This window comes from Lepidochelys olivacea (genome assembly GCF_965140295.1).
Source record: "Lepidochelys olivacea isolate rLepOli2 genome assembly, chromosome: 11".
NCBI classification, from domain to species: domain Eukaryota; kingdom Metazoa; phylum Chordata; order Testudines; family Cheloniidae; genus Lepidochelys; species Lepidochelys olivacea.
Window position 1 is genome coordinate 12,565,145 of NC_140421.1, and position 23,218 is coordinate 12,588,362.

Consider the following 23,218-nt stretch of genomic DNA (forward strand, 5'->3'; position numbering starts at 1 on the left):
TCATTCCCATAGATCTGCTTTTGATCTCATTGAGATAAATATTTCTGGAAGCAAATACAAAATCTGCTTTTTCTTTTTTTAAACTGAAGACACGATAATCTTTTATTTTGACAGACCACTTATTTCAATTAGTATCCATCACCTTATTGGCATGGCTCTCTTGAAGCCAGTTCATGCAGGCCACAAGATAATGTTAGCTATATCTCCAAAATACTGGACTATTGCATACTGGTTTATGTGTATGGGGACACCAGAGAGGAATCACTGCTGCAGCCACATTCAATCATGGTTCATCAGGTGCCGTTGCTGGCTCAGTAGAGACATTCCCTCTGGTTATGCAAGGATGGTCAGACTCAGCGTAGGCATTTGTTGGTGGATACAGCTGTCCCACTGACGTAGCAACCATCTGAGTGAAATGTTAGCAGGGGAGTTTGCACAGAGGTCAGTAAAGATCTTCCAGAATATTTGAGAAAGAGGGAGAGGCATCACTGCGTGTAGCCCTATTAACTGAAGTGCATTTTACTTCCCAGCTGCACCTAGAGAATAGGAATATGGCTTCTAATGACCATTGCAAATACTTAACAAGCAACAGACCTGTACAGCATGCCCCTGCATCTCTGTGCTTTTTTGCTGTTCTGCCTAAGCTGGTTACAGGGAGAAACTGACCAACTTGATTATGTAGTACTATTATGTACAGATTAGCAAGCATTGTGACTAGAAATCAGATGAACTGGCCAGAGATGGCAGGTTCTTCATGGTTGGATTTGCATTCTGAAGGTGTCAGAGAGCCAAAATCATTATAAAATAAGTGCATAGGTCTGATCCAGACGCCATAGAAGTCAGGGAAAAAAACCCTCAACTACAATGGGTTTGTGATCAGGACCTACCTGCTCAGGATTCCAGTTCAAGCATCGAGGTCTCGTATGTTAAGTACTCTCAAGGAAAGAATAGTTAAAGCAAGGGGTGGACACTGGCCTGGATTAAGGCATAAGTACTATAGGCCCATGCCTAGGGTTTAGCTTCTAGAGTCTGCCACCTCATCAGATTTTAAGCTTTAATTTAAAAAAAAAGTTTCTATCCCTCATGGTTGCAAAGAGAAACTTGAAAATGTGACTAAAGTGTGACTGATGCAGTGATGTCTGCCTGAGTTTGTAGGGAGCCTGAAACGGTAGCTCGGAGAGGTGTAAACTGCCCTCTGTATCTCAATGAAGTGTTAACACCAAGATCCAATGCTCTTGAGTCCCACCATTCCCCCAGCAGAGGACTGTGTGTGTGCCAGAAGGAATGCAGTGCAGTGGGCCCAGCTAACACATCCATACAGAAAACTGAGGAAATTTAGAGGAGCCGCTTGTTGCCATCCATTCCTCTCCAGGCAAAAGAGGGGAACCCTGCTGCTCTCAAGGAGTGGAAGATGCCCTCCTATTGGTCCCAGTTGGGGGCAGGGCAGGCAGAGGGAGTCCCATTACTTTACCACTTCTTCTCTAGCAAGGGAGGGGGACCGTTCTTCCCTTTCTACTCCAAATAAGGGCTATGCCATAGTTTATCAGATTACATTAATCCAGTCATAAATTGAAATAATCTCTGAAAGGGGGACTGGTCTAGCCAAACATACGTATATCATGGGCAGTTCAGTTAGAAGTGTGCACTGAGCATACATGTCTTTTTCTTCTTTTTGTTTTAAACTAGTTGATAATGTTCTTCATCCCCCCCACCCCCATCACCGCTGTGTTAAGTAGACGGGACAAAAATCTCTCCCTGGAGTTGTGTCAGGACGGAATCTGACCTTGATTTTATTATTTATGTAATTTTATCTGTTTTTTAAAAATATGAAGTTTGGGCTAACTAGCATGACCAAACTTCAGTTACTTATAAGAATTTGGTTAATTTGATTTCATTTAACGAGCATTTAGTGCTGTTCAACAGCAGTAGCCAGAGCCAAGAATAATGTACAGGAATTTGCTATGTAAGCAACCACCACACAGTTCTGCCAAGTCACTGTCCTTAAAATATTTCCGCCCTCGCTGGGTTTGGCAGTAAGCACACATGGAATAGTATTTTTTATAAATATTTAGTAGAAGTAAAGCTGACAGTGTTTAATTCATATTTTGTTACCGATCCTCAGACATAACAAAACAATAAATTTGTAGCCTTTATATGTTGCTTTCATCCCTAGGCCTCAGAGCACATTAGAAGAAACAGAAGTATTATTATCACCATTTTACACACGGAGAAACTGAGGTACTAAAAGGGAAGGTGACTTCCCTGTGGTCACAGAGTAAGTCTGGAGCAGAGCTGGGAAAAGAACCTAATTTACCTGATTCCCAGGGTCCTAACTACTAGGTAAGGTAGCCTCCAACCCCAGCTGCCACTCCAGAGCTGTAGGCTGGTGCATTAAATATGGTAGCATCATTTTCTGGAGTTCTTAGTGAACCATGTGTGTATACAGTGTGCCGCTGCAGACAATAGGTATCACTTATTTAAAGATGTATGATTCAGATTGTAGGTGTGTCAGTCCCATGATATTAGAGAGAGAAATATGTTTTATTGGACCACCTTCTGGTGGGGACAGAGAGACAAGCTTTCGAGCCAAGAGCTTTGTGTAGTTTGAAAGCCTGTCTCTCTCACCAACAGAAGTTGCTCTAATCGAATGATATCAATGCAAGTTACATTATTCAGCCCTCGTGTGTCTGTGTGTGTGTGTGTGTGTATATATATATATAGAGAGAGAGAGAGAGAGAGAGAGAGAGAATTTAAGAGACTATTACAAGAGAAATCCGTCCATTGTGTGGCTCACAAGCTAAATGAGAGTCAACAGTCTAACACTGTTGGGAAAAAAAAAAGCAGGCATTATTCTGGGATGTATTAATAAGAGTGTTGTAAGCAAGACAGAAGTGATTCTTCCACTGTACCCTACATTGATAAGGCCACAGATGGAGTACTGTGTCCAGTTCTGGGTGCCACATTTCAGGAAAGATGTAGACAAACTGGAGAAAGTCCAGAGAAGAGCAACAAAAACGATTACAGGTCTAGAAAACGTGTCCAACGAGGAAAGATTGAAAAAAATGTGTTTGTTTAGTTTGGAGAAAAGGAGACTGAGGGGGGACATGATGACAGTTATCAAGTACATAAAAAGTTGTTTAAAAAAAAAAAGCAAAAAATTGTTCTCTTTAACCTCTGAGGACAGGACAGGAAGCAATGGGCTTAAATTCCACTAAGGGAGGTTGAGGTTGGACATTAGAAAAAACTTCCTAACGGTCAGGGTGGTAAGGCATCGGAACAAATTGATTAGGGAGGTTGTGGAATCTCTGTCATAGGAAGTTTTTAAAAACAGGTTAGACAAACACCTGTCAGGAATGGTCTAGTTATTACATACTCCTGCCTTGAGTGCAGGGGACTGGACTAGTTGACCTACTGAGGTCCCTTCCAGTCCTACACATCTAGGATTCTATGATTGTTAGAGAGAGAAAAATCTCTGCAGACGACCTAGTCTTCTGTGTGACTAAGGATTCTTCAAGGGCAGTTTCTGATGCATACACCCACTGCTGAGGCTGAATGCATGAGCAGATTGAACTAATTTTCTCAAGATTCCTGTGATGGGATATAATGGCATCCATACACTCCTTTCTGTAATCTACTGAGCAGCACACTTTCCCTCTGTGTAATTTGGTCTTCATTATGCTCAGGTTTATGTACCTTTAACCAATTAAAAGGTACCCAGAAGAAATGCATGACAGTTGCTGTATCATCTCCAGGGATCCTAGAAATCTATTTGCCATGGAATAATGTAGAATTTTCATTTTTACAGAGAACCTTTAGTTGTTTTTTTTTTTTATAGGGGCTTGGACTGTCAGCCCTGGTTTGGTTAATAGAGAGCGAGCCGCATAACAGAGGCGGGGAGAAATGGGGTTCTACTGTATATCAATAAAACATTGTGTTCAACTGATACCTCTATACACAGTGTGGCTAGGTAAACTAAAATTCAGCATTTCATTTTAATCGCAGAAAAACACTGATGTTTAGGGTTTATTGGGTTTGTTTGTTTTTTAAAAATCACATCAAACTAGAATCCCCTGCTCATCTCTATCACTGTGGAGTTCAGAGCACTGTTAAGGAAGAGTTAATAAATTAACCTTCAGGATGCAGCACACAACTTATCTTTTTATTTTAGCAATTGCTTGATGTTGGACTAAACTTGTGGAGGATGATTTATACAGGTGGGGCTGTAATTATTGCTTTGGGGACAAGACCCCATGCTGCAGTCTCTCACTGACAGAAGGAGTCCTGTCAGCTTCAGAAGGAGCAAGATTGGGATCCTAAAATGACAGCAAAGTGACTGTTGCAGACATCAGCAATTTTGTTTTGATTGGTGCACCAGAAAATGTGCTTTACAGGAACCATGGACTTCAGGTTCATTTTTATTTTACCTTTGTAATTTATGAATGCTGCGGCTCATAGGGATTACTTCCATATGCTGACAAGCACTTCTATACCCTAAATATTTAATTTTGAGAAATTCCTCTTTGAAGTTACAGGACCAAATTCAATCACTAGTACAAGTTCCAATGACAAGTTAATGGCAGCTATGTCCACTTAGTCATAGGATGAAGTGATTCTGTAGGGCTCTTCTCTTCTTTCACCTGGAAGGGACAAATAGATATAACATGAGTTTGCATTTAATCATGTATTCTTATTTAGTAAATATTTTGCTAAGTGAGATGCAATATTATAACTTTAGCCCTCTTAAGAAAATCTCCAGGGCTAATGTCTAGCTTTAACCTTAGCAGTATTGCCAACCCCACATATTCAGAAATCAAGCCCCCACCCCCAAATCACAAGATTTAAAATATATGCAAAATTGGGTTTCTTTTGATTTCCCTTCTGGTTTTTGAGCAGTTAGGTGACATATGAATCAGGATTTCAAGCTTTCCTCTACAATCATGAGGGATGGAAACATCTTGTTTGTTTGCTTGTTTTAAATGAAAGCAGAGATTCTCATGTATCCGAAGTCCCAGTTCCTTGAGTCACATAAGAAAAACACCAAATATTGACAAACTCCAACAATAAAGCCACAAGAGCTGGCACTACTCACTTACTAACATATCAATTGGTCTTCAATACACATTTTAAGGGGCTGTTTATCAAGTTACTAGATCAAATCCTGCCCTGATTCCAGTCAATGGCAAAATTGCAATGCATTTCAATAGGTACGGGGTAAGGTCTCAAGCTGGCTGCTAGGGCCATCAAAATAACGGTTAGATTTATTCCCTGTGATACAAGAACTGGACACTAGGGGTCTCTGTGAACTCACCAAAACAGAGACTTTCTGTTTGTCATATAGCCTAACCCTAACAGAAACAGAACTACACGTACAGAGGTATTAGGGATACTGTACCATTACTGTTTGCTGCCTAATACCATCTGCTCATCTATATAACTAAAGCAGTGGCCCTCACAGCCATTTTAAATATAAAATGTTAGTCCCAGCATGTTTATTAGGTTCTTCTTAAACCAAGGGTTCTCAACACAGACTGTCTCTCCTTTTAAGAGATGCCTTAGGGCATTTGGCATGACAGTACTGCATACTTCAAGAAGAAATTATTCCCATGTTTATCATCTAGGTAGACAGTGCATTTCTTCAGCCTGAAATACCAACACATCACAGGGAAGTGGAAGCAAGGAGTTAAGACTCACCTTTGTTTCTGCATTATCAAAGAGCACTGGGGCACTCAGAGAGGCATGGTTTGCAGAAAGAGGTTTTGCACTTTGAATCAGTTAGTAAGTTGCCTATGTTCCAAATGAGGCTGCAGCATAACCAGGCTTGCCTGCTCTCTTTAAAGACAAAGGGGTAAGGATAAGAATCTCATTGTGGGCCCTGTTTAGCCCTCCCTGCTTCATTCATTGGCCTCAATTCACTGCATCTGACACAGAGTTAATGCAAATTCTACCCCTCTGCACTAGCAGGAGCATATCAACCTGGAGGTTCTTTGTCAGGGGAGATCTAACCTGCATAGCATTCAATCCAGCAGATGCACTAAATCAGCCCTGGTATGCTCCCTCCTTGGCCAGCATTGCTCATTGTTGGGGTCATACTAATTAGCGCTGCACGTTCCCTATTACATCAGGGTTTGTGAACACGGCACACCTTGCTGGTGTTGTGACCCTAACCCAAGGTGTCAAAGAGGGCTCTCAGGCACTGGCAAAACGTGAATTATTCACAGCCACTATATAATGAAACAAACATCTGTCCCTTAGTTTAAATCACTAAAGTAATGGCAGTCCTCAGCCATGGTCCAAAACATATAGCATGAAGGAAATGAGAAGCCATAGGCTAACAGGAGAAAGCAAAATGCAGCACCTGTTTGTTCTCAGATTACTGCTTTCTGATGTATATTACCTCTTAGAAATGTTAACAGGCTCTGTCTCTTTCATAGCAAGAACACAAAAAGTAATTGTAAGAATTATAGACCACTTAAAGGTCACACAGACTATGGGATTGGTAGTCAGACATCCTGTTCCCACCTACCTGCTGTATAAATCCTAAGTATTGTTATAAAAAAATGAAATTCCAAGTGCAAATCATTCACAAAACAAATTTTGCCTCTGAACACTTGGAAAGAAAGAAGCATAACTCAGATCAACATTGTGTCAACTAAAACCTAGTCAATCCTCATTCCTTTTTACCCTAGGGTTTATTTGTCTAACTCTATACTTTTTTTTCTGTTACACTTGTTTAGCTCAGTAGCAGATATAGCTCCAGTGGAGTTACACATTTTCTTAGGGGTTTTGGTTTGTTTGTTTGTTTCTTGATTACTACTTCACATTCTTCACTGAAGAGGTAACTCACCAGCCCTTGTTAATAGATCACAGGCAACGAGGTTGTCAGGTGCTTTCATTCCACAGCAATCCTAACAGTTTTTGTATTTGGAACATGTTTTAACTGCATCCCAGGCAGATCCACCATTATGCAATTTAGTTTCAGAAATAATGGATTTGGCACCAGTTATCAAGTATTGCAAAAGCAATATGAAATGCCCTATCAAAAGAAAGGAGTTCCAAATTCGGGAAATGTCACAGTTAAAGGCTGGAGAACTGACAGGCTTGAATCTAAGTACAAGCATTACTAGAAGCCCTTGCATCAGAAATCTTCTGACTCCTGACAGACATAATATACTAGAAACATTGATTGCGTAATTAACAGAATTATGAGTCTTCTCCCGTAGACTCTCACAGTGAGCATGTGTGTACTGGTAAGAACGATGTTGATCATTAAACAGTGTTTTGTATCTGTAGCCAAAGCCACCTGATTGAAAACTACATTGAAGTAGAAGGGATGTGTGTAGTTTTCTTAGTATATCCAGCTGCTAGAAGAATCCAGTCAAAGCCTCTCCAGAGGTGAACTGCATGCTCTAGTTAGTACTTATTTTATTTCTTTATGGGTATGACTGTAATTTGCTTTCTTGGTAGAGGAAAGAGTCCTTGTATAATATTTTGGTTCCAAAGTAGCATGCCTGATGATAGGTTCATCCAAGGAGGAGTTTCACCCCTATGGTGTCTTTATATTGCATAATGTGGTGAGACTACTCTTCTGGGATGGGAATTCAGCCAACAGCTGGGGGTGTGGGTGTAACTCCACCCTCCTCCACTCCGCCCCCCCCCCCCGCTTAAGTAGCTCCTCCCATTTCTAAGGTGGTTTGCTTGCAAGTTAGAGTAGAGGCAATACCTATAGTGTTTAGTGCTGAATTTAGGTAGTATTACACTTTTCTGGTGGATTTTTTTTATGGGGGTTGGTGACTACTTGCTATGAACAGCACAGAGACAGAATGAAAGGTGGGAGGCACGGTTATTCCAGCAGTTCGTGTTTGGGATGGTTCTTTTCAAAGTGTTGCTGCTGTTTCCCATGCAAAGGTCAGTAGCTACTGAACTGTATTTCTCTTTTGAAATCGATATGAGAGTAACAGCTGAGCTGGAAAAGGGGCCCCGGGGAGGACAGCTTCCTGAGCAAGCATTTGATGTTTGTTACTCTGCATAGAATAAGATACTTCAAACTGACTAGGTTAATAACAAATATTTAAGTAGCTTTTGTGTTGACTGGAATGGGTAGCAATGTAGTAGCATTCTTTTTTTGGAAAGCTCACTGTAGTTGCTAAAGCTTTTGGAAAGGGGTTATGTGTACTGGATGTAGAAACTATGATTAAAATAATGACGTATTTTTCCACTTGTGTATGGCTCTAATCTGCCTGATTAACCACTATAGTGTCACATCATTGTTGTACATCTTCCTTGTCAGTTTGCCCATCATGGGAGTGATCTTTACAATGTGACAAATGTCTTTAAGATAATAATGCTTTGTGCTGTCAGTAGTGTAGCTGCTCTTAATCAGGAGGGTTAAATAAGTGAACTTCTTATACAAAACAAAAACCACTTAGAGTGTAGTTTTTGCGTAACTTGGCTTTTGCTACAGGTTGACCTCTGAATATAAAACAGGAATTACTTTTCCACAAGGCAGTTTTAAGTACAAAATCCCAAGCATTTACTACTAGCTGCTACTCTTGGGTAAACGAGATTTAAGAATAGATAAATCCCTACTTCAGTGCAGTCAAGACTAAAGTTGTCCTTGCTGTTATCTCTGTTGTTTACAGATGGGGGGGGAAATATGCGAGTGGCTTTATGGAAAAGTCCTATAGCATTTCAGAGAAAGTGACTTATCAGAAAAAGTAGTTCTTGTAACCATTCAATACATAACTATTTTCCTTCTATAAGCTGACTCAAAAATCTACAGAAAGGATATTCTCTCGAGCTGTATTGGGCGGCTATTTGATGGTTAAACACACTAACCCAAATTACATAGATTTTTAGAGTAACTTTGATAGAAGCCTATTGAAATGCTGTAAACCTAGTTCTATGGAACTCTTGCGAAAGGGAGGTGGCTTGGACATAAACAATTCTGTAATTTTAAAATGGCAATGGCTAAGTCTAATTTTATCCTTTTTTCTGTTTTTGCAATACCACACTTGTAGATTCATAAGCTTTTGGCTTTAAAAATAAGAGTGCGCAAAAGGAACCACTCCACACCCCAGACAGTTTTTATGAAAACAAAACCTAATTCATTTGACAGGTTTCAGAGTAACAGCCGTGTTAGTCTGTATTTGCAAAAAGAAAAGGAGTACTTGTGGCACCTTAGAGACTAACCAATTTATTTGAGCATAAGCTCCTGCTGTGGAGAGTGAGTTTGTGTGGGGGGGGGGGGCGGAGGGTGAGAAAACCTGGATTTGTGCTGGAAATGGCCCAACTTGATTATCATACACATTGTAAGGTGAGTGATCACTTTAGATAAGCTATTACCAGCAGGAGAGTGGGGTGGGAGAAGGTATTGTTTCATGGTCTCTGTGTATATAATGTCTTCTGCAGTTTCCACAGTATGCATCCGATGAAGTGAGCTGTAGCTCACGAAAGCTTATGCTCAAATAAATTGGTTAGTCTCTAAGGTGCCACAAGTACTCCTTTTCTTAATTCATTTGAGTTTCCCTGTTTCTCTCCCTGCCACTCCTCCCCCCCGCCCAAACTGCTGTGCTGTATGCCTCCGCAGGCTTCTTCAATCTTAGCTGAGCTCTGCATCAGAACAGCTTGTAACAAGGACGTACAGTCCTTAAGCCATAAAAAAGTGGCCGTTTCATGCCGAGGTCTGTAAACACAGATACACAAATTGTTTTTAGGAAAGCAACTGGTTTGGGGATATCTTCTGCAGGGAGAAGGCTCTGAATAAATTGCTAGTTAAGCATGTGCTGCAAGACCAGTTCAGTGTGTATTCAAGACTGTAAATGGCACAGTCTGCTGTAGCCCTTAATAATCAGCATGTTATTCAAATACCCCTTGTTTATTCACATCCATAAGGGAAGCTTTTCCTTAGCTTGCCTGTGCTAAAAAATACTCCCAGAAATGCCTCTTACTGAAAGTTATTTCTATGGCTTGCTTTTTGCTTCCCCCCCCCTTTTTTTTTTTTTTTTGAATGGAGGAGCCATTCTCTAGGAGTACAAAGGGAGGGGATACCCTCGGAAGCCACTTTCTATGCTGAAGCCCAGTGTGAGCACTCTTTGTTAGAAGAACCTCAGGCTCAGAAAACTGACTTATAAAGCGGGGATATCAGTGGTTTTAATCAGTGTGTGTGTGAGGGTTCAACTGGGCAGAGTTCAGTGCCGTGACTTTTCAGCTTGTACAATGGGCCCTTCAGTAAGAGCAATGATGATTGATTGGGTTTATTAGTGAGAAACAATGAGTGCTTTCACTATTCCCTAGGTTAGTTTACCAGTGTGGGTCATCCTCCATCTTTGTCCCAAAGGTTCAGGAGAGGTTGATTGCCACAGCTACTTTCTGCAGAGGGGGGAAAAATGGTTTGTTTGTGTCAATATCTGAAGGCAAATAACCCACCATGCAGGTCACCAAGGAGGGAATGGGCCAAAGTTGAAAGGATACATTTTATCATAGCTGCCAGGAAACACTCTGGACTATAAGGTCAATGAGATAGGAACTCTTTGCCCAATGGCATGCTAAGGCTTTATTATGAGACTCAGCATTTCCTGGGTTTGGATGGGATAGAAATACATTGTGCTCCTCACAGTTGGGCGCAACCAACCTTCCGAGTGGCTGGGGGAGGGGTATGTGCCAGTGCTTCATACTTCAAAACCTGCAGAGCCAACACCTTCTAAAGTATGTAGGCATTACTGACTTTCCCAAAACAAGGTCAAGAGTGATTCGGAAGAGTAAAGACTGCAAGACCGCAGACTCCACAGGGCATTGGAAGCCTTAACTTAGTCCTATCATGCCTTGGGAAACAGGCTTTTACAGAAACAAAGCTGTACTGTATTTCAGTGCTTCCTGTTCCATGGCAGGTTGGCAATAAACGGGCAAAATAAAAACAAGGTGAGGAAAACACTTAAGCTATGTCCTTTTTGAAGAGTTTGGTTCAATGCAGCATTTTGGTGAAGGCTGGAACGGTTCTTGATCAGGTACAAATCAGCTGTCCCTTTTTATATTACATTTTCCAATAATTAAAATAAAGGTAAATGAAGGGGGCTCAAGGACAGACTGGCTTACTAAATTCATGCATCATGAATTTGCAATGCATGTGCTTTGCTCAGCTGGTATTGAGCTAGGTTCACAATTCTGCAAAAGCAACAAACCAGAAAAGGAAGCATGTTCAGTTTGCCTTGATTTTTAGCATGATTTAATAGAATGTTGATCTGCAACAACGCAAGAAGACCTATCATCAAACGAGTGAGTGACTCTGGAGCTTCGGATATTGCATTCTTGTCCTTTGCAGGGTTTGACAGTTACCTACTGAACAGAGATGGTGACAGGATTGTCACCCAAACCAAATTGATTGAACAAGCTATAGGACAAGTCCACTCTGAAAGCACTGTTGGCACTGCCAGAGTTAGCACACATAGCAGGTTCAGAACAGGTTAGTGCTAGCTGACATGGCTTTGCACTTCAAAGTGTTGATCCCTGTTGCTGCTTGTTTTCCTGGGAATGCCACTGGGAGAGGGAAACAGCTGATATTATTCTCTTCTCTGGAATGTTAGCTGACCATATTGGCAATTCTCATTTGCCTATACAATAATGAAAGGTGGGATATTTATTTTTGATAGCGGATTTATTTTCATCTTGCCTTCTCCCTAGTAGCGAAGGGAGCATGAGCAGGAAGGAGAGAGATTAATAATAGTCATGGTGCCTTTTCAGGAAAAAAACGAAGGTGGTCGGATGGTGGAAATGCACTTACGTATGCATTCTACATGCACTTGTTGATGGTGTGGGCACTCCAGAGTACCACATCACCATGCTAATGTTAATAGAACATGTCATTAAGCTTGGAGACAATTCCTTAATGCTGTAACTTGACTTTTGAACATCTAACGTCACTTCTTGGTCATTGCCCAAAGACAGGCTTCATATTTTTAGGGCCATTTCTCTGCCCTTCTTAGGGTAACCAGATAGACAGTGTGGAAAAATTGGGACAGGAGGTGGGGGGGTAACAGGTGCTTATATAAGAAAAAGCCCTGAATATTGGGACTGTCCCTATAAAATCAGGACATCTGGTCACCATAGCCCTTCTCCACCTTGCTTCAATCTCAGATTTGCTGTGGAAAGTGTATAATTATAAAGAGGGCTCATCTATAACATGGATACTGGGCAACTTGACTTCGATTTGTTCTTGCTGCTGCCCTGTAAATGACCTCTCCTGCTTCAGAGGGTGGATCTCTTTACTGGTGACAGATGCCTGATATCTTGTACTTTGGCAACACTGACATAGATTGTCATGCCAGTGAAGTGTCTCCTGAACTGAATCTGAAAAAAATTGGCAAGATTAGTTTGCAGCCCATTGTCAGTGAGAGGTCACGCATCCGTGTTAAGCAAAAGTATTTTGTGCTCTGGAACTTGGAGATGATGCAGATAATTGATCTGGGGGAGTGTGGTTGGGGTGGAGGGGGGAGAGCATAGTGCAGTGTAAAAAGTCTGAGGCTTAATTCTTGTGTGAAATTTTGCTGAGACACGTATGTGGAGCCTTTCGTTTGGAAAAGTTTGGATTTTGTGTAATAGGGTGATTTTGAAAAGAGTTTTGTCAGATGTCTAAAAATACTGCTTGAATTTCAATCTCATGCAGTCTTTCACAACAGTAGTGTTCATGGTATCTTTTTGGCATGACTTCTGTAAGGTGGACTCCTGATCTAGTCAGCTATGCCCACGTGTACAGAACTAGTGGAGTACAGTCAGGGAAAGTGATCTGGCACTGGGTACCATTTGCAGTTGTGGTCTAACTCAACTCAAGGTGAACTAGACAAGAATTCCTTCTGTGCTCAAGTGAAGTGCAGAGATACTCAGTCTAATATAGGAACATGTTTCATGGCAAAAAAATTCAGTCTGATTTGCTTTCATTCATGAAAATGATAGTAAAGAGCAGTAGGCTCGTGCAATTCTTCTGGCCAATTAATTTAATCAGGCAAAGTTTGAGAAACAGTTTTTGCAATGTCATTATGTTTGCACACAAGAGACAGAGTAATAAGACACTTCCTAGCAGTCACTATGACTGTAAAAGCAATGTGACACAGGCTTGAATTCTGAATATGATCTTATAAGCAGGAGAGAGAGTCACTGAATTCTCAGTAAGAATCAGTACCATGGGGAAGGAATCTCCTTTATTTAACAAAAATGTGCAAAACGCCCATCAGCTGCATTTTTCTGTCTTGGGTTAGAAGCAGTTGTTTTTCTAATTATGAGTAGTGTACCAGCACCCCCCAGAGTCTGAGCCCTTTTAAAGAGCCTAGAAAATGGGAAAAATAAATGCCAGAAATTTTCTTGATTAGTGGAAAGTCTGGGTAAAAGAGGAGTCTTCCAGTATGTTCTAAATGTGGTCAGGTCAGGCTGTGTGTTTGGTTTTTTTTTTTTTTTTTTTTTGTTAAGATGCCTTCCTTCAGAAGCAAACTTCAGAGGTGAAGTTCCACCACTAAGAATGCCCTGGCTCCAGCTCCGTTGAGCTTCAGTCTGGAGCAGAGAGCTGAAATATTGTTGATTGAATGTATGTGATGTGGTAGGCCCTGAGACATAGCCTCTTCCTCTCAGACCCAAGTCATTTGGAGTTTTATGGAAAGCAGCTAGCACCTTGAATTTCACTTGGAGATGAATGTCAGTAATCCAGATCATAGGTATAATGTACCTGCACCACTCTGCCTCACTTGGAAACCAGGCACCTCCTGTATTTGATGAAGTTGGGTGTCATATGTTAGCCCCAGGTAGGGTGTATTGAGTTCTAATTCTCCTAGCTAACAGGTCATAAAGATATGGATCACTGTAGCAATGTCTGCATCGCAGAAAGAAAGATGGAGAAGTATTTATGGCCACTGATTAAATTTGGGAATCAAGGAGCCCAACTGTGTATGTGGAATTGTGTATACTGCTCCAAACTCTCAGCTAACTAGTCTGTGGTACAAATAAACCGCCTATTGTAAACTTTTGCTCTGAACATTTTTTAAGTTGACACCCTGCTGTAAGGCCGAACTGTGACAGGTTCGGTCACAGAGACCCCCTTGGGACTGTCCCCTGATGTGCTGGAATTACCTGAGCCTATTTTCCCTGCCAGCTTGGGACTCCAGAACCCTGCCTTGTTAAGCCAAACTCGCTAGCCTGTTGCAACACAGACTTGGGGATCTGAGCCACACTCCCAAAGCTGCAGACTTTTTAACCAAAAACTGCTCAGCAGGTCAGTTATCTCCAGCACCCAGACACCCAGTTCCCAATGAGATCCAAACACCAAATAAATTGCTTACTCTGCATAAAGCTTATACAGGGTAAACCCATAAACACTGATAGGAGGCGGGAGGGATAGCTCAGTGGTTTGAGGATTGGCCTGCTAAACCCAGGGTTGTGAGCTCAATATTTGAGGGGGCCATTTAGGGATCTGGGGCAAAAATTGGGGATTGGCCCTGCTTTGAGCAGGGGGTTTGACTAGATCTCCTGAGGTACCTTCCAACCTTGAGATTCTATGATAGAGAAAGAGAGATGCACAGCTGTCTGCTCCCCCGGGTATTAATCACTTTGGGTTTACTAATAAACAAATCCTACTTGTAATATGTAATAAAATCACTTAAGTGGTTTTAAATAATATCAGACAGAACAAAGTAAGTTACCAAGTAAAATAAAGCAAAAACATGCAAATCTAAGCCTAATACACTAAGAAACTGATTACAGATAATATCTTACTCTTAGATGTTTTAATAAGCTTCTTTCACAGACTAGACTCCTTCCTAGTCTGAGTCCAATCCTTTCCCCTGGTACAATCCTTGTTAGTTCCAGCTCAGGTGGTAACTAGGGTTTTTCTCATGACTGCCGCCTTCTTTGTTAGCTTTGGGACAAGGTGGGAATCTTTTGTTTCTCTGGATCGTCCCCCCCTGCCCAATGGAAAATGGTTCTAAATGGTTTAAGATGGGTTCCACCATTCTTCCTGGGCTGGCTTACACGAACACAGGAAGGCTTGCAAGTAAACAGAGCCATTTACAATCAATTGTCCTAGTCCATCAAGATTCTAAACAATCATTAATGGCCCACACTTTGCATAATTACAATAGGACCTTAGAGTTTATATTTCTAGCTTCAGGTACAAGAATGATACATGCATACAAATAGGATGAACACTCAGTAGATTATAAGGTTTGTAATGATACCTTACAAGAGACCGTTTGCATAAAGCATACTCCAGTTACATCATATTTACACTCATAAGCATATTTCCATAAAACATTATGGAGTGCAGTGTCACAGGAACTATACTGTAATTGTACCACATGGCTCTTATGGATGACTTAAATAGTTTTTGCTGTTACCCTGTAATGGAAAGTGACCTAATGCAAGACATGGATCTGTTTTGAATGGCTGATGTAAATATCTGAAATCAAGAGCTTGCCCCTTCCCCTTCTTCAGCAGTCATCCTGTGTATATGACTAGTCATGTACTTGTGTGTGGCTGCTCTAAACTTTTTATTTCATAAAATAAGAAGCTCAGGTGAATGTTAGACCCTCCCACTTATGTTTTATTATATGGAAAACAAAAGCTGAGTGTCGGGGAAGGTTCTTTTATTTTAAGGAGCCTGTCCTTTTCTTCTGTCCTCTCCCCCTTACCCCGCCCCCCCCCGCCCAAGTCTTTTGCTCTCTTTCCTCTTCCATGTCTTGCATCTCCTTTACCCTGTTTTTTTCATTCTCCTTTTGTTAATCTCAAAAATTCATTGACTCATGCTAAGGAAGATGTGTAGTGTAAGACTAATTAAATAGACTTTCCTTGGCTTCAATTTTAGTGACTCTGATGTATGGTAAAGACTGTTCAGCCAGTCACCTCTTAGATCTTCTCTAAGCTGTCAGAAACATTGTGCCATACTGGAAGATGGAGAAATTGGCATAACCACAAGCGCTGTCAGAGCATTAGTACAAGTTATCTCTTTATTAGATAAAAGGCAAGTTTTCTTAGGAAAACCATTTTTAGAAGATATGAGGGTTATAGGCATTAAAGTCAACTGTAGAGCATTGTTAAGGAAATTAGTACCTTTCTGCTGCATGATAGCAAGGGTATGATCTGCAATAAACTCATTCATATTGGGAAATGTTATGGACTTGAACATTCTATTTTCTGTTTAAAACTGAACCATGGTTACAGTACATGAAGCATACTGGAATGTGTGTCCAAAACAGCTTTGTTGAAATCAACATGGAGGTAAAAACAATGGTGAAGATTAAGAATGTCTGACAAGTTTGTCCAGTTTCTTAGTGCTTCCTGAATAGCAAATATGAGGAAACTACTAAATTCTTCAATAGGCTTTCTGGGAAAAACCATTGAATTGCTTACTAGTTATGACATTAGAATGTCTATAGACTCAGCAGTACTAGCCTTCTGTCTGTGCAGTTTTTCATTTGTTCAGTCCTTTGTGTTTAAGGGTTCTTGGTGCTCTCACACCAAAGTGGCTTTTTAAATTTTGACCCAGTTCCACTATGGCAGTTGTTTTCAGCCTTTTTTCATTTGCAGACTCCTAAAATATTTCAAATTAGAGGTGCAGACCCCTTTGGAAATCTTAGACTTAGTCTGTGGACTACCAAGTGTCCACAGGTTGAAAATCACTGTTCTGTGGTAACAGCCACCTTTCACGGACCCCTTAGACATAGTCTGTAGACACACCCCACCCCACCCCGGTTGAAAACCCCTGCACTAGGGAAACTTCTACATCCCTAATAGAACTTTCTCTTGTCCCTTCAAAGTCACTGCATCCTCACATGCCTAAGGATTGTACCTGGAGTCAAGGCAGGCCATGCCATCCTTTGAGAGACAGTTGCATTTGGGATGTGGCAAAGGGGATGTACAGACAAGACTTTCAGATCTCACATTGTACAAGTATACAGATCAGCCACATGCTATCAAGTCTGAAACTAAATGAGTGGTGTCAAGTATTAGAGGAGTAGCCGTGTTAGTCTGGATCTGTAATAGTGGCAAAGAGTCATGTGACACCTGATAGACTAAAAGACATATCGGAGCATAAGCTTTGGTGGGTGAATACCCACTTCGTCAGATGCATGGAGTGGAAACTTCCAGAGGCAGATATAAATATGCAAGCAAGAATCAGGCTAGGGATAATGAGGTTAGCTCAATCAGGGAGGATGAGGCCCTCTTCTAGTAGTTGAGGTGTGAACACCAAGGGAGGAAAAACTGCTTTTGTAGTTGGCTAGCCATTCACAGTCTTTGTTTAATCCTGAGCTGATAGTGTCAAATTTGCAAATGAACTGAAGCTCAGCAGTTTCTCTTTGAAGTCTGATCCTGAAGTTTTTTTGCTGCAGGATGGCTGCCTTTTAAATCTGCTATTGTGTGTTCAGGGAGGTTGAAGTGTTCTCCTACAGGTTTTTGTATATTGCCAATCCTAATATCTGATTTGTGTCCATTTATCCTCTTATGGAGGGACTGTTCAGTTTGGCTGATGTACAAAGCAGAGGGGCATTTCTGGCACATGATGGCATATATTACATTGGTGGATGTGCAGGTGAATGAACCGGTGATGGTGTGGCTGATCTGATTAGGTCCTGTGATGGTGTCACTGGTGTAGATGTGGGCAGAGTTGGCATCGAGGTTTGTTGCATGGATTGGTTCCTGAGTTAGTTACTATGGTGTGGTGTGTTGTTGCTGGTGAGAATATGCTTCAGGTTGGTGGTTTGTCTGTGGGCGAGCACTGGCTGGCCTGTCTCCCACGGCCTAAGTGAGGGATCGTTGTCCAGGATGGGTTGTAGATCACTGATGATGCGTTGGGGAGATTTTAGCTGAGGACTGTATGTGATGGCCAGTGGAGTTCTGTTGGTTTCTTTCTTGGGCTTGTCTCGCAGCAGGAGGCTTCTGGGTACATGTCTGGCTCTGTTGATCTGTTTCCTTATTTCCTCATGCGGGTATTGTAGTTTTGAGAATGCTTGGTGAAGATCTTTTTTCAGAGTAGCAGCTGTGTTAGTCTGTGTTTGCAAAAAGAAAGAGTACTTGTGGCACCTTAGAGACTTAGAGATCTTGTAGGTGTTGGTATCTTTCTGAGGGGTTGGAGCAAATGCGGTTGTACCTCAGTGGTTGGCTGTAGACAATGGATCGTGTGGTGTGTCCGGGATGGAAGCTGGAGGTATGAAGGTAGGCATAGTGGTCAGTGGGTTTTCAGTATAGGGTGGTAAGTGACCATCCCTTATTTGCACCATGGAGTCTAGGAAGTGGACCTCCCGTGTAGCTTGGTCCAGGCTGAGGTTGATGGTGGGGTGGAAGCTGTTGAAATTGTGGTGGAATTCTTTCAGGGTTTCCTTCCCATGGGTACAGATGATGAAGATATCATCAATGTAGCATAGGTAGAGAAGGGACGTGAGTGGACAACAGCTGAGCAAGTGGTGTTCCAGGTCAGCCATAAAAATGTTGGCGTATTGTGGGGCCATGCGGATGCCCATAGCGGTGCCACTGGTCTGGAGGTGTATATTGTCACCAAATTTGAAATAATTGTGTGTGAGGATAAAGTCACAGAGTTCGGCAACCAGTTGTGCTGTGGCATCAACCAGTTGTGCTGTTCCTGACAGCTTGTATTCCATCTGTGTGTGGGATGTTTGTGTAGAGAGCCTCTACATCCATGGCAGCTAGGATGGTGTTTTCTGGAAGATCACCAATGCATTATAGTCTTCTCAGGAAATCAGTGATGTCACTGAGATAGCTGGGAGTGCTGGTGGTATAGGGTCTGAGTAGAGAGCGGTGCTGATCCTAATTCTTGAGGTTACTGTATTGTTTTCAGCTCTCATAAGTTCAGCTGATTTAAAAGAGAGTACATGAATTTTGCTTTCATGCCCGCAAAACTCCCAAACCATCTCTTTCACTTCAAGCACATATGAGAGATCACAAGACTTATCTTGCCACAAGACTCCGGGTGAAAGACTTGACTCTTAAGGGAAAAACGCTTGTGATAAGTACGCACTGGCTGAGCATTGATAAAGAGCAGAGTAAACAGGGTGTATTACTTTTCTACAAAGCATTTCAAGACTGGAGAGGAATTGTCCTGAATATTCCAAGTAGGGTTAATGGGGGGAGGAGAGCAATTCTTTCCCAAGTTGTCTTTCCTGATATTCAGTCTAGCACTGATCTTCTAGACTGGGGATGAAGTGGTGGAAGCTCCATTGAGATACTTGTAGACTAGACAAAGCACTTTGAAAACTATATACCATAGGGAATGCTCATAGGAGGAGTGGACTCTTCAGCTAACTAGACAACTTAATACAGTAGATAAGTGTCATTCTCAGTTTCTACTTGGTGGTGGGTACAGAGAGATCTTTCAAGCAAAGTCTTGAATATGTTTCTACTCTTAACATGACTCCAACTCAAGTGTTACAAGCACTGAAGAGTGAAATATAAAGTAAACACATAGATGAGGTAGCAGGTGTAAGCAATTAGGAGCCTAGGAAATGCACCTAGTCCTGTCATCTCTTCCAAAATGTTTTCAGCCTCTGAGCTTGAGGAAGACCATAGGCTTCACAGGAGAGTTTCATGTCCGTTCCTTTTGCATAATCGGACTACATCATGACAAGTGAACTCTTGCAGAAGAATGCAGCACACAAATGAAACCATCCACCTTCTGAGTCATAGGTAGGTAGTGATTTAAGTCAGTTTGACAGTCTCAAAGAAGGGATCTTGCTAGTTTGGTAGTCAATAGGCATCATATACACTGCAGAAGTATTTTTCACATCACAAAATAAGTAGCCCTTAAAGATCCAGTCCACTTTTAGGTGGATACACCAAACTAGTTGTTATCACATAAGAATTACATTGCTACCATTTAAACACTCTTATTATGGTGTAAAGCAGAGAGAAGCAACAAAAGCTTGTCAGACATTTTTGTGAAAAACACATTGTAAATAATATTCTGTTCTTTAAAAAGGAGCAGCTTAGTGGGTAAAGAAAAATGTTATCAGATATGATGGAAAATGTCTTCTCTTCTAATTTCTTTCCAATTGGGAAATATTAACTTTTATTTCACACCTAAAAGTAACATGTCCTCTCTGACTTGTCCTGGTTTGTGTGTCACTGTAGTCAGTCATGTCAACCTTATTGTGGGTTTCAAGTAGGTTCAGCTGACTAGCATATCAGCTGTGACTGACAGAGGTCTCAGACAATCAGCAATGTGAGATACATGCCTCTCCCTTGTGAATTGTCCATTTTTGTCCAATTAATTCTTTTTGGATTGCTATAAATTTATCCCCTCTTCCTCCCCTCGATCCCAAAACTCACCATGACTCTCCCCACTGGCTTCAGACCTTTTTGAGGTTAGAGTTCCATTAATTAAAATGATTATCCTGGACTGCTTCATGTGTAATTGAAAAATTCCCCTTGGTTAGGTCCTAGCAAGGTGAGCATTAGAACCTGCAAATAGAATTTAAAAAATGTATAAAACTGAATTTATTTTCTTATATGAAAGGATTACTACATTTAGGTTTTGCTTCACTTTTTCTTTGTCATGCACTTTTTTTCCTTCAGTGTGACGTGTACAAAACAACTTTCATAGGAAAGCACTGAAAATCAACTCTTTTGACAACATTTGTTGGGTGTTTGAAAGATATATTTAGTGGTGGTTTGGAGGAGTGGCAATAACATTCTTGGTTTTCTTGGCAGGTTTCTTACAACTTACTCTATACTGTAGTACAAGTATAGTACAGTGTAAGTGGCAGTGTGACAGTGGCTCCCAAAGGGAGTGAATTTAATGGCCTTAAGGAAGGAGTCCACAGATAGCCAGAGGCCACTAGCACAGGTTTCTATGCAGTTTCAAGTAAAGATCTCTTGTTTGTCAATGCAAGACAAAGTATCTAGTTCAAAGTATCTTTTCCATACTCCTGTTGAGTGGGTTGGAGCAGAATTGGGGTCCCGAAGGATACAATGGGAAAAGGGAGCAGCACCTCCCGAGACACTGATGAAGCTACTAGAAAATCCCAAAGTCATTTCGTTATAAGTTTGAGCACCACAACTACAAAATCTTGTAATTAATAATGTGCTATATCATACTTTCTCAAGAATCTCAAAAAGCTTTACAGAGTCAATGAAGCCTATCAAATCCTCATGACACACACTAATGTTTAATATCCATTTTACAGATTATCAAACTGAGTCAGACACCAGTTAAATGACTTTCCCAAGCTGTTCGGTTTTGACCAGAAAGTCTGGTTAAAAAGGGGACCTGCCAGTGTCCAGTCAGACACACTGAATGGACACCAAAAGTCCAGTTGTAGGTGGGAGGGTATTCAACCTATGCCAGGCCCTGCTCAGTCAGGGCTGCCTCTTGCCTGCATCTGTGGGTAGGCAGGCAGCAGGTTCAGAGTCAGACTGCAGCTCCCAGCCCCACAGCAGAGGGGGACCAGCTGGGGTGGGAAGAAGGTGGAGGGCAGCAAGTGATGGGGGGTGGGGATGACAGGCAGAGCAGGAAGCGGGCCCAAGGGGAAGAGCTGGAGTGTGTGCGGGCGGGGGGTCCAGTTTTCAGAAACGTGTAACCCTAACAGCAAATTTGGGGCAATAGGAGTCAGGTTTTCTGATTCCCAGAATCCTGTTCTAACTGCTAGATATGTTCTACAGTAAGACAGGTTAGCATGGCTCAGTAAGTACCTTTTTACTGCTGTCCATGGCCTTAACACTGTTACCCAGCACTAAGGCTAACCGTGGCTAAAACCTCCTGCAAAATAGTGTTCAATAAAATTATTCATGAGTAAGAGTGACAGAATTGGGCCCTGTTGAAAATAATGGCACGGAGATAGTGCCCCAAATGGCCTGTGTGTTCATGCCAATTTCAAGAGGCAGGGAGCATCCACATAGTTCAATAAGATCTACAAATGCTTCGAACCTCTGAAAATCAGGACACAACTGGACAGTGCCATGGAACAGTTCTGTAAGATGCTGTCAAGTATTGCGCAACTCGGCATAACTTAACCACACACTGAATAAATACACTTTGAGAATGTTTTGAAGAGATGTAGCCTAATTAATCCTCTGGGGGTATAATATGTATATCACTGAGATCCAATTTAGCATCATGCGATCTTGCTTTTTGTGGCCTAAGGACTCTGCTTTAAGACAAACACATTACCATTGGTAACTAATGGATTACTTAGAAATGCAAATGTGTTCAATGAGTAGAATATAAAAATAAGATGGTACCAAAGCTTCATATAACTGAAGTGCATCAAATCTTGTATATTTCAGATCCTTCATATTTTATATGTGAGTTAACCATCTGAAATGTTCAAATGTTTAATTCAAATCATCTATACTTCGAGTGAGAGTAACTACTGCCTACTTCCCCTGCAAAAAATCTTTAGTGTAAAGTGATAACACTTAAACATTCTGGGTTTGTCTTGAATTATGTTACCCGAGTATTTACAGTATTCCCTCTAAGTGACCTGAAATGCATGACTCTATCTGGCAAATGGCTCTCTCTCTCCCTCAGCACAGTAGACAATCATGTCAGTAAAATGCCAGTTCATAGTGAAGCCTATGCAGAATATGAGAGCATCTGGCAGCTTTTGAGGCTTCTACTTTTTTATTTTGCAAAAATAGGTTTGTAAAAATGTCCAGTTTTCTTACTGAAATCTAAGTTGAGAGTGAGATTTACTCCAGAATACCCAATAGCCTGGTGGGTAGGGCACTGGCCTCAGGCCTCTCTCAAACCAGATCAGCTCCCTGCTTTACCTGGTTCAAAGTGATCTGGGATGAGATAATTCTACTCTGAATTGGTGTTTGATATCCCAGGTCACTGTCCTAACCGCCAGGCTACACAGTGGAAGAATATCTGTCATGCACCATCTCTCACCCCTACCATAAAAAGTATTCCAAGTTACTTTTCTCAGTTGTTTTGGAACTTGGCTTTGAAATGAGAGTAACTACTTGGTAGAGCACACGCTCAAGTTGAAAGTTTGACTGGTGGCTCCCCCTTTCCAAAATGCCGTGGTGCAGCGTGTAACGTAAATGATTCACATTATAAAATGCAGTATTAAAGATCTAAGCAAAACTGAATTTTGACATTGATTACTACCTAGCCACTCATAAGGAACACTGGCACAGACTGCTGTATTTTGAAAGTCAGTGGGCTGTTCCAACCTTGGAAATCAAAATCAGACAGTTGGGAATAAGATATCGCCTGGGTAACTCTTGA

The 23,218-nt window shown here is 41.4% G+C and overlaps 1 protein-coding gene across 6 annotated transcripts in view; it reads left to right on the forward strand.

Annotated features, from left to right (window-relative positions):
- The window catches only part of KALRN (kalirin RhoGEF kinase), a 765,876-nt gene that overhangs the window by 631,758 nt on the left and 110,900 nt on the right, over nucleotides 1–23,218 (forward strand). For 5 of the 6 annotated variants that reach the window (XM_084643220.1, XM_084643221.1, XM_084643222.1 and 2 more), the window contains exon 1: nucleotides 7,696–7,905. The exons of the other annotated variant lie outside the window; for it this stretch is intronic. In XM_084643220.1, coding sequence (XP_084499346.1) covers nucleotides 7,821–7,905 — 85 coding nt within the window. In that variant the 5' untranslated portion in view covers nucleotides 7,696–7,820. Of the gene's footprint in view, nucleotides 1–7,695; nucleotides 7,906–23,218 lie in introns of those variants that run through there. 6 annotated transcript variants of the gene reach the window in all.